The sequence below is a fragment of the Chiloscyllium punctatum genome, chromosome 41, assembly GCF_047496795.1.
Source record: "Chiloscyllium punctatum isolate Juve2018m chromosome 41, sChiPun1.3, whole genome shotgun sequence".
Classification (NCBI taxonomy): Eukaryota; Metazoa; Chordata; class Chondrichthyes; order Orectolobiformes; family Hemiscylliidae; genus Chiloscyllium; species Chiloscyllium punctatum.
The window spans coordinates 29,879,099-29,893,165 of NC_092779.1; the positions used below are offsets into that span (position 1 = coordinate 29,879,099).

Consider the following 14,067-nt stretch of genomic DNA (forward strand, 5'->3'; position numbering starts at 1 on the left):
GTGGGCGGGGACTAATTAAAGAAGTAATAGCAGAACATTAGGAAAATCGTTACCTAATCAAGTAGAGCATGGCTTCATGATTAATTTATTAGTCTTTTTGAGTTAGTCTCCATGAGAGTGGATGGAGGGGAACCAGAAAGCACTCGACAAGGTTCCTCAGAAAAGGTTATGTCATCAGATAAGAGCCCGCGGTGTTGGTGGTAGTATTTTGGCATGGATTGAAAAAATTGGCTCATGGGCTGGAAACAGTGAATAGGTTAAAGGTGTTTTCTTTCAGTTTGGTGACCTGTAATCAGGTATCAGTGCTGGGAACACAACTGTTTACAAGGTGTACAAATGATGTCAAGAAAGGAAGTGGATGGACTGTAACCAAATTTGCAGAAAACACAAAAATAGGTGGAAAGGCGAAAGGATACAGTCTGTTTACAGAGATACATTGATGAGTTAAGTAAGTAGGCAAAAGGTTGACAAGTGGAGCACAATTTGGCAAAATGTGGAGTTAATTTTGGAAATAAGAAAAAAGATGAATATTATTTAAATGGAGAAAAACTAAAGAAAGCTTCAACACAAAAGGATTTTGGGGGTACTTGTGCACAAAACAGGGAAAGACTGGTAGGTACAGCAGGTAATCAGGAAGACTAATGGAATGTTGGCCCTTATTACAAAGGAGGTTGGAGATAAGAGAAAGGAATTCTTACTGCAACTGCTGGTGAGAGACCACACCTGGAGTACTCTGAGCAGTTTTGGACCCATTGTTTATGAAAGGTATAATTTCATTGGAGCAGTTCAGAGAAGGTTGACAAGGGTGATGCCAGGTGTGGAGAGATTATTTTGAGTAAAGGCTAAGCTGGTTGGGACTCTACTCACTGGAGTTTAAAGGAATGAGAGGTGATCTCATTGAAACATCAAAGTATTCTTAAGGGATTTGATAGGGTAAATACTGAAAGGATGTTTCCCTTCATCAGAGTCTAGGACTAGAGGGCATATTTTTGGAATAAAGGGCTGCCCATTTAAGACTGAGATGAGGAGGAAGTCCTTCTCTGAGGGTTGTGATCTTTGGAAATCCTTTCCATAGAGAGCTGTGGGGGCAGAGTCCGTGTGTATATTTAAGGCAGAGATAGATTCTTGATCAGTATGGGGAAAGGACAGGGAAGTGAGCATGAGGAATATTGGATCAGCCATGATCTTATTGAATGGTGGAGTAGGCTTGAGGGGCCGAACAGCCTACTCCTGTTCCTATTTCTAATGATTGGGTGGTGAGGAGAAATTATTTTACAGTCATTCATGATCTGGAACACACTGGCTGAAACCACAATGGGAATTTATTCAGCAGTAACCTTTAAAGGGTAGTGGAGTTTTACTTGAAAGGAAGAATTTTCCGGACTGTGGGCAAAGTGTAGCGCAATAGCCTTCATTTCAAAAGCAGGCAGAGTTATAATGACTTAACTTGCCTCATTCTTAATTCTACATTTCCAGATCCAGGTATCAAAAATCCTCCTTTGGATTGTAGCATAGCTGAAGCCTATAGCTGACAGTGACATTGAATAGGAGAAAGTGAGGACTGCAGATGCTGGAGAGTCAGTTGAAAAGTGTGGTGCTGGAAAAAGCGCAGGAGGTCAGGCAACATCCGAGGTTCAGGAGTGTTGATGTTTCGGGCATAAAGCCTTCATCAAGAATGTGGCATTGCATGACTTGCAGCATAGTTACAGCGAGGGGACAGTCCAGTGGTATCATGTCTCGACTATTAATCCAGAGATTCAGATAATGTTCTGGGGACCTGGGTTCGAATCCCACGAAGGCAGATGGAATTAGAAATCAATAGAAGTCTGGAATTAGGTGTCTTATGATGACCTTGAAATCATTGTGACTGTTGAGGGGAAAAACCCATCTTGTTTACTTAAGGCCTTTAGGGAAGGAAATTAGTCATCCTTACCAGCCTATGTGTGACTCCAGACTCATGGCAATATGGATGACTCTGAACTGCCCTCTGGGCAATTAGAGATGAGAAATAAATTCTGGTCTAGCCAGCAATGCCCACATCCGGTGAATACATCTGAAAAAAAAGCCTCTGAGTAGAACAGCTCCTTCTGACGTGTTTCTTGATACTCCAACTCAGTTCAACCTTTTGGACAACAGGAAGGGAGGTTTTTGGTGTCAGTGGCCATCATAACCAGTGTAGGTTGATATGCCATCAAGGCAAAGCAGCTTTAAAATTCCAATATGTGGCAAGACAGGCACTTATTGCTTGATGTTATGTCAGAATGGTTTTTCACCTCCATCCTTCAGCATTGAGAGTTCCTTAACCTCCCCTTCACTCTTCTCAATAGCTACAATCTGTGGCAGCTGATTCTTGGACTCATGCCCTCCCACTGACTGATGTTCAACACCTTGCACCATTTCATAGGTGGCACTCTTAGAGAGGCAGTTTTAAGGAGTCCACAGGAGTAGAAAATGTGGTGTGCAGGGTAAGTTAATTAGACAGGATATGAAGTTTCAATTTCTGAACAGCAGGTTGAGATTCTGAGACAAAAGTCAATAGCATGTTTGTTGTGTTTTGTGAGTTTCCTTGTTTAGTTCTATGGCATAGGAGAGGGGAGCAGGAGAATGGAGACTCACTGCCAACCAACGTGAGAAAGAGAAACGGTGGGTCTTTCTAGTGGTGTTGGTGACATGGAGGAGGGATTCAGGCTATGGCAAAATAGGCTTGGAGGAATTAATGCATCCACTAGGAAGGGTGTGACATTCTGGTTGTGGTAGGAACAGTCAGTCATGGTAAGAAAGTAAAAGTCCATGAGGGGGTGCCTATAAAATGCAAATGCAAATGAATATTGATTGGTGGTGCTTGAGTAGATTTATAATGTTATAAATATCACCACTGCGAGTCATGTTGGACAATGTCCTTTACAATGTGTCCTCTCTTCACTGGCTATAGAATTGTTGTGCAATCACACCATCTTAAGTACAGAAAACAACTCCGCCGATGGACGTGACATGAATTTGGGCAGCTCTGTGTGTTGCCAGGAATGGAAATTTAAGTGGACACCACCTTATGGTGTTTGGACAATGATCTGAATTGATACTTAGGTTCATGCTGTTTACAATTTTATTGATCTAACTCCATTTATTAGTCATAGCATTATCACCTTTTCTCAAACTACAAGAGGGATATTCCACAGGATCCCGTGCACAGCTTATTTGCTCATCATGATTAGGAACTCTGAGTCCGGTAGAACATATAAATTTGGTTAGTTTACACCCCAAATTTTGTTCAGAACTCTACAATCAGTTTCTATCCTCTTAGGCATCCTTGGTTTAGATTAATTAGATTCCCTCAGTGTGGAAACAGGCCCTTTGGCCCAACAAGTCCACACCGACCCTCCAAAGAGTAAACCATCCAGTCCCATTTCCTTCTCACTAATGCACCTAATGGCCAATCCACATGACCTACACATCTTTGGACTGTGGGAGGAAACTGGAGCACCCGGAGGAAACCCACGCAGACACAGGGAGGTTGTGCAAACTCAACACAGACAGTCAACCGAGGCTGAAATCGAACCTGGGATCCTGGTGCTGTGAGGCAGCAGAGCTAATCACTGAGGGGAGTCCTATCAATTTTTTTTTCTTTCAGGAACTGCTATTGCCTTCTGATGGAATGAGAATTATTGGATGTGATCTGGGAAAATTAATGTGCGCTTTAGTACATTGCATTGCAGTATTATGAAGTCTTGTCAATAGTAAGGGAATTTAGATAATTTCAATTATAGATCACTGAGCCAAGCTTGTCACTTAATTCTAGATAATAATCAATTCCACATTGCCTGAAGTCTATCTTAATGAAGTAACGATGTTAAATTCTGAAAGAAGGAGAAATAGATTATATGTTTTGTTTCTTATTTGTATATGTTTGTTCTCTAGGTGCAGATATGAATGCCATTGATCCAGGAAGGGGTTTTACCCCACAACAGTGGGCACAGTTTACTGGACGGTATGAAACCATCTGTCTCATGCGTAAACTCCTGGCTAGGCCTTGTCCAGTCCAGTTCAGTGACCGATATAAGTCCGAATGGCCAAAATTGAAAGAACTCGTAGCCAAAGCCAATGAGCCCAAGAACTGTTTGGAAAAGTTCTGTGAGGCGATCACATCAACCTTGACTATCAACTTTCCCCGTGATCTGCAAGAGGATGGGCCTCTTGACCACATGGTCCGGATGACCACCGCTATCTCCAGCCCTTTTGTTGCCACTGCGTGTAGGACAGTCTGCCCGAGCAGCCCTCCTTGTGTGGGCAAGAGGAGGTTCACCGTGCAAGAGATCCTGAGGAAGCAGAAATCTCGGGACATGAAGGCTTCAGCCAAGGAGTACATCAAACACCAGAAATTATTTCAGAACTCTCATCTTGTCATTGTCCCAAAGAAGAAGGAACGGAGGGCCAGCCTGCCCCCACTGACCTCTCCCTCCAAGCATGTGACAGCTTCTTCCTCCAGGAGGGGGAGTCTGATGCCCTTGAGTATGATGAAGTGGAGTAGTGTGCAGCCTGGGATAGTGGTGCCTAAGGTGCGCATATTTAAGGCACCTACACCAACCTATGAGCCTGACAGAATACGTAGAAAGAGCAGTGCGATGGGGGGCAGCAACTTCCTGGAATTACCCCAGTGGAGGTACAAGGAGCTGAAGGAGGAAAGAAAGAAGGCGGAGGAGGAGGAGAAGAGAAGAGCCGAAGAAGCAGAGCGTGAGAGAGCGGTGAAGCGAAAAGAAAGTCATAAAGTCAACAGGACCTCTTCAAACAGAAAGTAGATGTAAAATGAAGGAATTGTGATCTTGCACTTACGATCGCTTCTTCTGATCAGTAGCAAGGATTCTTAACCATGAGAAGGAAGTTGTGAGCTGGTAAAAATTTCTAAGTTAGTCACGTTGACCAGTGAATGGGTAAGTGTGACATGCTGTGGAGAGTATGATTTTAGGAACAGAATACAGTCAGCCGTTCCCTGTTCATTTACAAAATATGACATTCTTGGAGATCTTCAGCTCAATGAATAAGCCCTTGTTTAAATAGCATCAAGAGGACTATGGTACATTTAAAACTGCATGGGTTCTGGTTGGCATGGACGAGTTGGATCGAAGGGTCTGTTTCCATGTTGTACATCTCTAACACTCTATGACTCTAAATCTGTGATTGTCAAAAAGCTTTATTTTTAATATGCCTCATGGACAGTTTAGCCTTCTGGTTAATATGCTGGGTATGACAGTGTGAGAGACTGCTTTATACAGACTTTCTTGCATAGATGGTGCACCCTCCACATTTTCCTCAAGCATTGAACATACTGATCAGCACGGCCATCACGCACTACACCATTTCAATTGGTTGATAGGACTGAGCAGGCTGGCATGTCAACAGGAGTTCAGTTCAGTCCATTGAAGTAAATCGTACAGTGAAGTGGTGAGGCAATCACATTAGATGTCCCATTACTGTACGATCAATGGATATTCCAAAATAGAGTAGAAACCACAGTTATTGACTGTCATTGGTTCACAAACCGCAAATGGATGTTTGCCTGCAGAGAAGTATGTTTGTTTTGGTGGTGACTGTACTGGCGGAACAGCTATAGATTGCCACAGCACGTTTAAAGGGGAAGATGATGGAGTAAGCTATGAAGTGATTAACTGGCTGTAGGAAAGCCGGCTGCTAATATCAGAATTAAATTTGCATTACTGATATGTATATTTTAAAGAAAACACTTCAAAACACGAGAAGGAGGGAGTATTCTAAGCAGAAAAATCTACCTCTTTGGTCTATAATTGTCCTCTTCTCCTATCTCATCTGTGTTGCTGAGGGTGCTGAATTCCTCATTCACTAATGCTCAATGTAGTCATTATGCTTGGTTCTCACAACAGAAGGGCAGTGTGGGAAATTTGGAGTACTGTCCTTGCACTATGACATCCTTAACTCTTCCAGGGCGGAGACTATGCCTATGTAATGGAAGTGAGTTCACAAAGGATTGGGAGTTAACACTCATCATTTTAAGTGCAATCTTATCTGCCTGCTAGACTGCAATGTTGTCCATTTCTTTGTTTCAAAAGATCTATGTGAGATGCAAATACCAGCAATTCTTCTCAGATTTTTAAAAAAATGTGCAATTATTCTGAAAACTGAGAAGAACTGTCCCAGCTCAGACCAATGACAAGAGGGTCAATTGAAGAGACTGGGCCTCCCTATGTGGAAATGCTCAAAGACTGAAGGATTACAGAGTGAAAATGGGTGTCCCATAATAGATCTGTCAAATGAGAAACCCATTCATGAATTTAAACGTTCTTTTATTGTCACAAATTCAGCAGTCATGCTCAAGGCTGCATGGTCCAACCAACTGTCCCACAAAAGGTTATGAGCTAAAAGTGAGAACAGCACGTCCCCATTTGGTGGATCTTTGCTTGTGTTTGTGGTCCTGTGATTACCCCTCAAAGAGGAGAAGAATGGGAGACCGGACTAAATCCTACCTCTATCCCCTATGGTCATTCGGGTCAAGCAGCTGTCCTTTGCAATAAGTCAGCCCATGTTCCCAGCACATTTACTTTAGCCATTAGTGGGGGCCAACTGATGAATACCACTATTCTACTACACTGCTGTGCTATGTTATCAGATGTTCAGGGTGTGCTGCATAATCCCCTTTTCGTTCATGACAATGAGATGTACAGGTAAAAAATGTGCAACACAAAATGATCAGCAACACAAACTCAGGTAAACAAGGCCCTGAGCTCTACATGCAGAACAAGAATCAGCCTGTGACGTTGTTCTTGCTTCTCATGTGCTCCCCTTTTTATTCTCCTGAAGCCCACAAAAAGAAACACATTGCTGGGGATGAACTTACAGGGCTCCAATCAACAATCTGTACTTTCTCATTTAGAAAAGTGAGCATAGGCCTATAGTGCAGTCTGGTCACAGTCCAGCAGTTAATAGGCTTGCAGCTCAGTAAGACATAAAGTATTATCATCGCTAACCATCTTCTTATTTTTCTAACAGTTGGGCCATCTGGATAATTTAACACTTGGATTATTTAGATTAATTAAAGTACCTTCTCCTTATATAAATGCTCCTTTTCGTTTCAAGCCTGTAAAGTGTTCCTTATTGGCCTACAGCTCATTTGAGATGCCTGATTCCATTTGGTAACACCTCAGGCAGTTCATAATGTCAATCTCTTCCCATTACCATAGAAGGTGTCCAATGGCAATGTGAGATCAGGCTATTTGGGGAGTATGCTCTGAGACAGTGACAGCTTTGCAACCTACACTGTGAAGAGTCAGTTTATTGTCAGTATCATTTTTACAAGTAGCATTATTATTAGGATTATACTGAACATATTCCAGGGAGGAAATCACTTGGTGCTGATAATGTGCTTCCAATTGATTTAGAAGGGCTTTCGCAAAAAGTAACCAGTTGCAGATCCACATATCCACAAACAAGGTAAAGTTGAAAGATTATATATATTGACCATCCCACTACCATTGCTATGGTCTCAGCTATGGGCCAGTTGGTTGAATATTTGCCTGTGAAAGACAAGGTTCTGGGTTGAAATCCAGTACAGCAATTAATGCTCTAGTGCAGTACTAAGAAATCATTATAACGTTAGTTATTGCCTTTCAGATGAGATGCATTTGCCTGCTAGGTTGGATATAAAAGATCTCTGGGTCAGGAGAAAATTAAGTTGAGGGAGATGGCTATTAAAGATCCTGGGGATACAAGGAGTCAGGGGCAATGTAGTTGGTGGATGGGGTTGTGGAGTTCATATGTGGTAAACTGGGGTTGTAGTGTGGTCAGCTTAACAGTTACCCAGAATTCAGACAATCAAAAGCCTAGCTTCCTGGTTAAGCAGAGCCCTCTGAATTCACTGGCATTAAGGGATTCAGTTGCAGGAGAATTGCCTATTTTAACCTTCAATTTCGTGGGCAGTTGCCAAGGAGTCTGCTATGTCTAATTCCTCAGGGTCTCAATGTGCAACTCCAGTCTATAATGCAGAAATGACTCTCTGTCAATCAGAATTTCAGGATCACTTTTAAGTGTAGAAGGGCATTTAAATAACTTTACATCTTTAATGTAGTTTACAGTATTTGTTTTATTACAGCCCTGGACTACATCTGGAGGACAATTTTAGATGTACTATAATCATTGCAAACTGTCCAACCTCATCTTGTAGGAGGATAGTTTTTATACCTACATCAGTTATCCTCTGTAATCCTTCCTAAGTTTGCCTTCCTCCAGAAATAGCTAAAAAATCCTTATCTAAACAGCAAGTGACATTGGTTGCAACATTCACCCCCCCCCAAATAAGTTTTATTACTTTTCCAAAGCAAATGATTCTCAGTGTCCCAGGAGGAAGAACTTGGAATGTGTTCTCTGTTTATTGCCAGCAGCTATCTCTAACTAGCCTACGGACAACCAAGCACTGCTTCCAATCAATGATGTAGCATGTTTTAGCTCTAGGGTGGAATATATTTAAAAATAAGGCAAGGAACTCAGGGATGAGGCAGTCCACACCAGCAATAGCACACAGGATACCTGTACACGTTATTTCTGTCTTCACTGCTAGTTCACCAAATAGCAATAATTAGAAATATTTGGTCTCACCTTTTCCCCTCTTTGTGATGTTTTATTGGAGGGGAAAGGTTTAAAGTATGCCCATTATTGAAAATGTAAAGGTTGAACACTGTGTGAGAGTAAAATGTTTATATGATTTTTTTAAAATAATGTGCAATAACAAGCTATTTTTAATGTACCAGCTGTTATAATACTACATGAATCGCATTTTAAAATAATTGTACAGACTTGCTTAATTGGTATTGGTGTGAACCTTTCCAAGGTTGATCCTTGTTTAAAAAAAAACTAAATATGACAATAATTATATGCACTTGCAAAAATGCAAATGTTGAATGTCATAAAAGCAAGACTGAATCTCACATTATAATCAATGTTGAAAATATGACTTTTTAATAAAAATAAACAGGCTGAGAAAGCAGACTATTTTTATTTTTCTGTCATTGAGGTATTATCCTTTTCAGCAGAAACAGGGTCCCAGGGGATTTCCTTTGCTGCATTTTTGGTATTTAGCAGCCAGCAGCCTGTGTCAGCAGTTTTAAGACCATCTAGAATATCTGACAATTGATTTCAGTCTACACTCTCAAACCATGCTTGTGCTGTATGACTGGGCAAAGTAAACTGTTTTCACTTCTTAGCTTTGGTCAGTAAGAGGTAATCTTTAAACAAAAGGGAACTGCAGAACTCTTGGTAATTCCTTACCCTCCAGGACTATTAATTTTAAAACAGAAAACAGATTCTGTATAATATACTGTAAAAGCAGAAAATGATAGAAAACTTGACAAGTCATGAAGCATCGTGGTAATTTTTAAAAAGGACTGGATTTTCACAGGTGCATTGGAACCCGATGTGGGCCAAATTGGTGTCCCAAATGTGAACTGAGCAGCCATAAAAACACCGGCACATTTGTTCTGAAGTGGTCGTCTCCTAGTTGGCTGCCTCATTTTCCGTTCTTTATTTTTTAAATTCACTCGTGGAATGTAGACATTGCTGGATGTGCCAACATTTATTGCTTGTCCCTGGTTGCCCTTGAAAAGGTGATGGGGACCTGCCTTCTTCAACTCTTGCAGACTATGTGCCAAAGGTAGATCCACAATGCCCTAAGGGAGGGAATTCCAGGGTTTTGACCCAGTGACACCTCTGACCCAATCCAGTTAGTTCTGCTCAATGATCTGCAGAATTGGTTGAAGTTCAGTATCTAGCAGGTTTTAAGCAAGTCTTTACAGGCAGGAAAGTATGGAAGAGGAGTAGAAGTAGCAAATACGGGATAGTTAACATGGTTTTGTGTGTGGGAAATAGTGTCTCACAAACTTGATTGAGTTTTTTGAAGAAGTAACGAAAAAGACTGATGAAGGCAGAAGTGATCTATATGAATTTCAGTAAGGTGTTTGATAAGGCTATCAAGGTTAGGTGACATGGAATAAAGGGAGAACTAGTTATTTTGGATACAGAACTGACTCAAAGGTGGTGGTGGAGAGTTGCTTTCGAAACTGAAGGCCTGTGACCAAGCAGTGTGCCACAAGGATTGCTGCTGGGTCCACTGCTTTTAGTCATTTATATACACCCGCTACTATAATGCACGTTTTGTTAATGTGAATTCACGATAACATGATTGACAAATTGGGGACACTGTTTCTAAAGTGCGAATTTTTAAAGTATGTATTGGTTATAATGCAATTCTGGTCCCATTAGTTTAAATGGCGCTGCTTTAACGCAATGTTTTAACACAGGAGTGCAATAAAATGAACTCCCGTGTTATAGCAGAATCAACTGTGAATGATTTGAATATGAACATAGGAGGTATGGTTACTAAATTTGAGAATGACACCAAAATTGGAGGTGTAGTGGACAGCAAAGACAATGGGGATCTTGATCAGATTGGCTAATGGGCTGAGGAGTGGGAGATGGAGTTTAATTTAGATAAATGTGAGGTGCTGCATTTTGGAAAGGCAAATCAGAGCAGGACCTGTACACAAAATGGTAAGGTCCTGGGGAATGTTGCTGAACAAAGAGACCTTGGATTGCAGATTCAGAGTTCCTTGAAGTCACAAGTAGCAAAGGAAGCATTTGGTATTGTTGCTTTTATTTGTCAGTGCATTAAGTATAGGAGTTGGGAGGTCATGTTATGGCTGTACAGATCATTGGTTAGGCCACTATTGGAATTCTGCATTCAATTAAGGTCTCCCCACTACAGGAAAGATATTGTGAAACATGAAAGGCTTCAGAAAAGATTTACAAAGATGTTGCCAGGATTGGAGGGTTTGAGCTACAGGAAGAGGCTGAATAGGCTGGGGTTATTTCCCCTGGAGTGTCGGAGGCTGAGGGGTGACCTTATAGAGGTTTATAAAATCATGAGGGGCATGGATAGGATAAACAGAAAGGTCTTTTTTCTAGGATGGGGGACTCCAAAACTAGAGGGCATAGTTTTAAGGTGAGAGGGGAAAGATTTAAAAGGGACTTACGGGACAAATATTTCATGCAGAGGGTGGTGTGTGTATGGAATGAGCTGCCAGAGGAAGTGGTGGATGCTGGTACAATTACAACATTTAAAAGGCGTCTGATGGGGTAAATGAAGAGGAAGGCATTAGAGGGATGCTGGCAAATGGGACTAGATTTATTTTGGATACCTGGTCAGCATAGGCGAGTTGGACCAAAGGGTCTGTTTCATATCTCTATGACTCAAATACAAAGATAAAAACTGTGTCCTTAAAAAACGTGGTGTACTGAAGCTGGTAGATCAGATTTAAAAGCAAGGCCACATCTTTTGATATAAACACCATTAGAAGGGTTAGGCTATATGGCTCTTTAAGTCTGCTTTGCCATTCAATTAAAACATGGCTGACCTTTTACTCCAATGCTCATACTCTCCCAATTTTGTTTCATATATTTACTGTCTAGAAATCTATCATTCTCTGTCTTCAAAGTACCCAATAACTGAGCTTTCATATCTGATATATAGAACTGTAAAAGGTTTACCATTCTCCATGAAGAAATTCTTCCTCAGCTCCAGTCTTAAATGGTTTACTGTCATTTTGAGACTAACCACCATCAATGTGACTTAAAATCTTTTTGCTAATAGGTAAAGTTGCCGTAGTCCTACTGGACTTTAGGGCTGCTCTCTCATTAGAGACAGAGAGGCAAATGTTGGTGGTTCATTCTGAGAGTCACCCTTCCTCAGGGGAGAGATTGAGATTCCTTCATGATTAACTCAACTGGTGTGGGAATTGAACCCAGATTGTTAGCATCACTCTGCATTGCCATCCAGTCAACTGAGCTAACCAATCCTCTTGCTCTAATATAACAATCCTTTATTAACAGTGTTACTCTACCTCTTCCATATTGTCTATTCTTTCTAAATGTTGACCACACTCTAACATTTAGTTCCCAGCTTTGTTCACCAGTGACTGCATCTCCGTCATGGAAATGAAAAGTAAGTAAATATGAGTTAACTGTGCCATCAATTCATTTTCCTTTTAGTATTTTCACAACCTCTCATCTTATCTACTGATGCAATATTAAGTATCTACGCTATCCCTTCCTGTCACTTCCTTCCCTTACGGTTTTGCTTTGTCCTAGCTCTTATATCACAACTTGCCTCACATGATCATTTGCAACCTCATCCCTGGTTAGTTTATTTTTAGTTCATTAATACTTACTAATAGTTTATCACTATTCTACTGTCCTAATTACACAGTTCTGGTGAAGACAGGCTTAGCTGTACAGCTACAGCCTTCCCCAGTGCCCCATGAACACATTTCTCTCACATCAATCTCAAGTACGTATTTAAATCTCTAATCTTATTTATTCTATGCCAATTTGCACATAGCATAGTAATAATCCAAAATTTAGTGGTTCTGCCTTTCAATTTTGCCCCGAGCTGTTTATTCACTCAAAGAACAAAGAACAATACAGCATGGGACAGGCACTTTGACCCACCAAGACTGTGTCAATTAATGATGTATTTCTAAACAAAAACCTTTTTGTCTCTCTGGTCTGTATCCCACAATTCCCTGCCTATCCATATATCTGTTAAGCTGCCTCTTCCACCTCCTCTGCCAGCGCTTAGGCACTTACCATCCTGCTTATAAAAAGCCTGTCCCTCGCATCTCCTTTAAACTTAGCCCCCTTTATCTTAAACCTATATCCCCTAGTAACTGACATTTCTATCCTGGGATAAAAGACAATTTCTATCAGGTTGCCCCAAATCCTTTAACATTCGGGTGAGAACAAACCAAGTCTGTCCAATCTGTCCTCATCGCTAATACCCTCCAAACCAGGCAACATCTGGTAAACTGTTTCTGTACCCTCTCTGAAGCTTCCACATCCTTCTTGTAATGTGGAGACCAGAACTGTAGACAAATGTGGTCTAACTAAAGTTCTATACAGCTGCATCATGACTTGCTAATTTTTATACTCTACTCCCTGACTGGTGAAGGCAGGCATGCTATCTGCCATCTTGACCAACTTATCCATTTGTGTGGCCACTTTCAGCGAACTGTGGACCTGGAGGCCTAGATCCCTCTGTATATCGAAGCTGCAAAGGGTTCTGCCATTTACTGTATACTTCCCTCCTGCATTAGATCTCCCAAAATGTATCACCTCACATTTGCCCAGATTAAAATCCATCTGACATTTCTCCATTCAAGTGTCCAGCCTATCTGTATTCTGCTGCATCTTCTGGCAATCCTCCTCACTATCCGCAGCTCCCCCAATCTTTGTGTCATCCACAGACCTACTAATCAGACCACCTACGTTCTCCTCCAGATATATCACAAACAGCAGGAGTCCCAGCAATGATCCCTGCAGAATACCACTGGTAACAGATATGTAGGATCACAGAATCCCTACAGTAAGGATGTAGGCCAATCAACCCATTAAATCCCTCTGAACAGCAACCCACCTAGACCCAGCCTCCTACCCTATCTCTATAACCCTGCATATCCCATGGCTAATGCACCTCGCCTATACATCCCTGGACAATTTGGCAATTTGGCCAACCTACTTAACCTGAACATCTTAGGACTGTGGGAGGAAATGAGAGCACCCAGAGGAAACCCACCCAGGCACAGCAAGAATGTGCAAACTCCACACGTGAGGGGTAGTCAGAAAAACACCCTTTCACCACTACTTTCTGTCTTATATGGTTAAACCAATTCTGTATCCATTTTACCAGCTCACCATGGATCCCATGTGACTTCACCTTTTGTACTAGCCTGTCATGACACATTTTGTTAAAGGAGAAAGTGAGGACTACAGATGCTGGAGATTAGAATCGAAAAGTGTGACGCTGGAAAAGCACAGCAGGCAGACAGCATCTGAGAAGCAGGAGAGTCTATGTTTCAGACATAGGTCCTTCATTAGGAATGTTGGGGGAGGTGGGAGGGAGAAACAGCTGAGAAATAAATAGGAGGGGGGGTTAGGTAGCTTTGAAGGCAATAGGTCCGACCAGGGTTGGGGGAGTGGGGTGGGAGGAGGAGAGGGAGG

At 41.6% G+C, this 14,067-nt stretch overlaps 1 protein-coding gene across 1 annotated transcript in view; it reads left to right on the forward strand.

Annotated features, from left to right (window-relative positions):
• The window catches only part of LOC140464966 (ankyrin repeat domain-containing protein 33B-like), a 44,212-nt gene extending 35,220 nt beyond the window's left edge, over positions 1-8,992 (forward strand). The window contains exon 4 of the mRNA XM_072560652.1: positions 3,916-8,992. Coding sequence (XP_072416753.1) covers positions 3,916-4,793 — 878 coding nt within the window. The 3' untranslated portion in view covers positions 4,794-8,992. The remainder of the gene's footprint in view (positions 1-3,915) is intronic.
• The last annotated feature ends 5,075 nt before the right edge of the window (positions 8,993-14,067 follow it).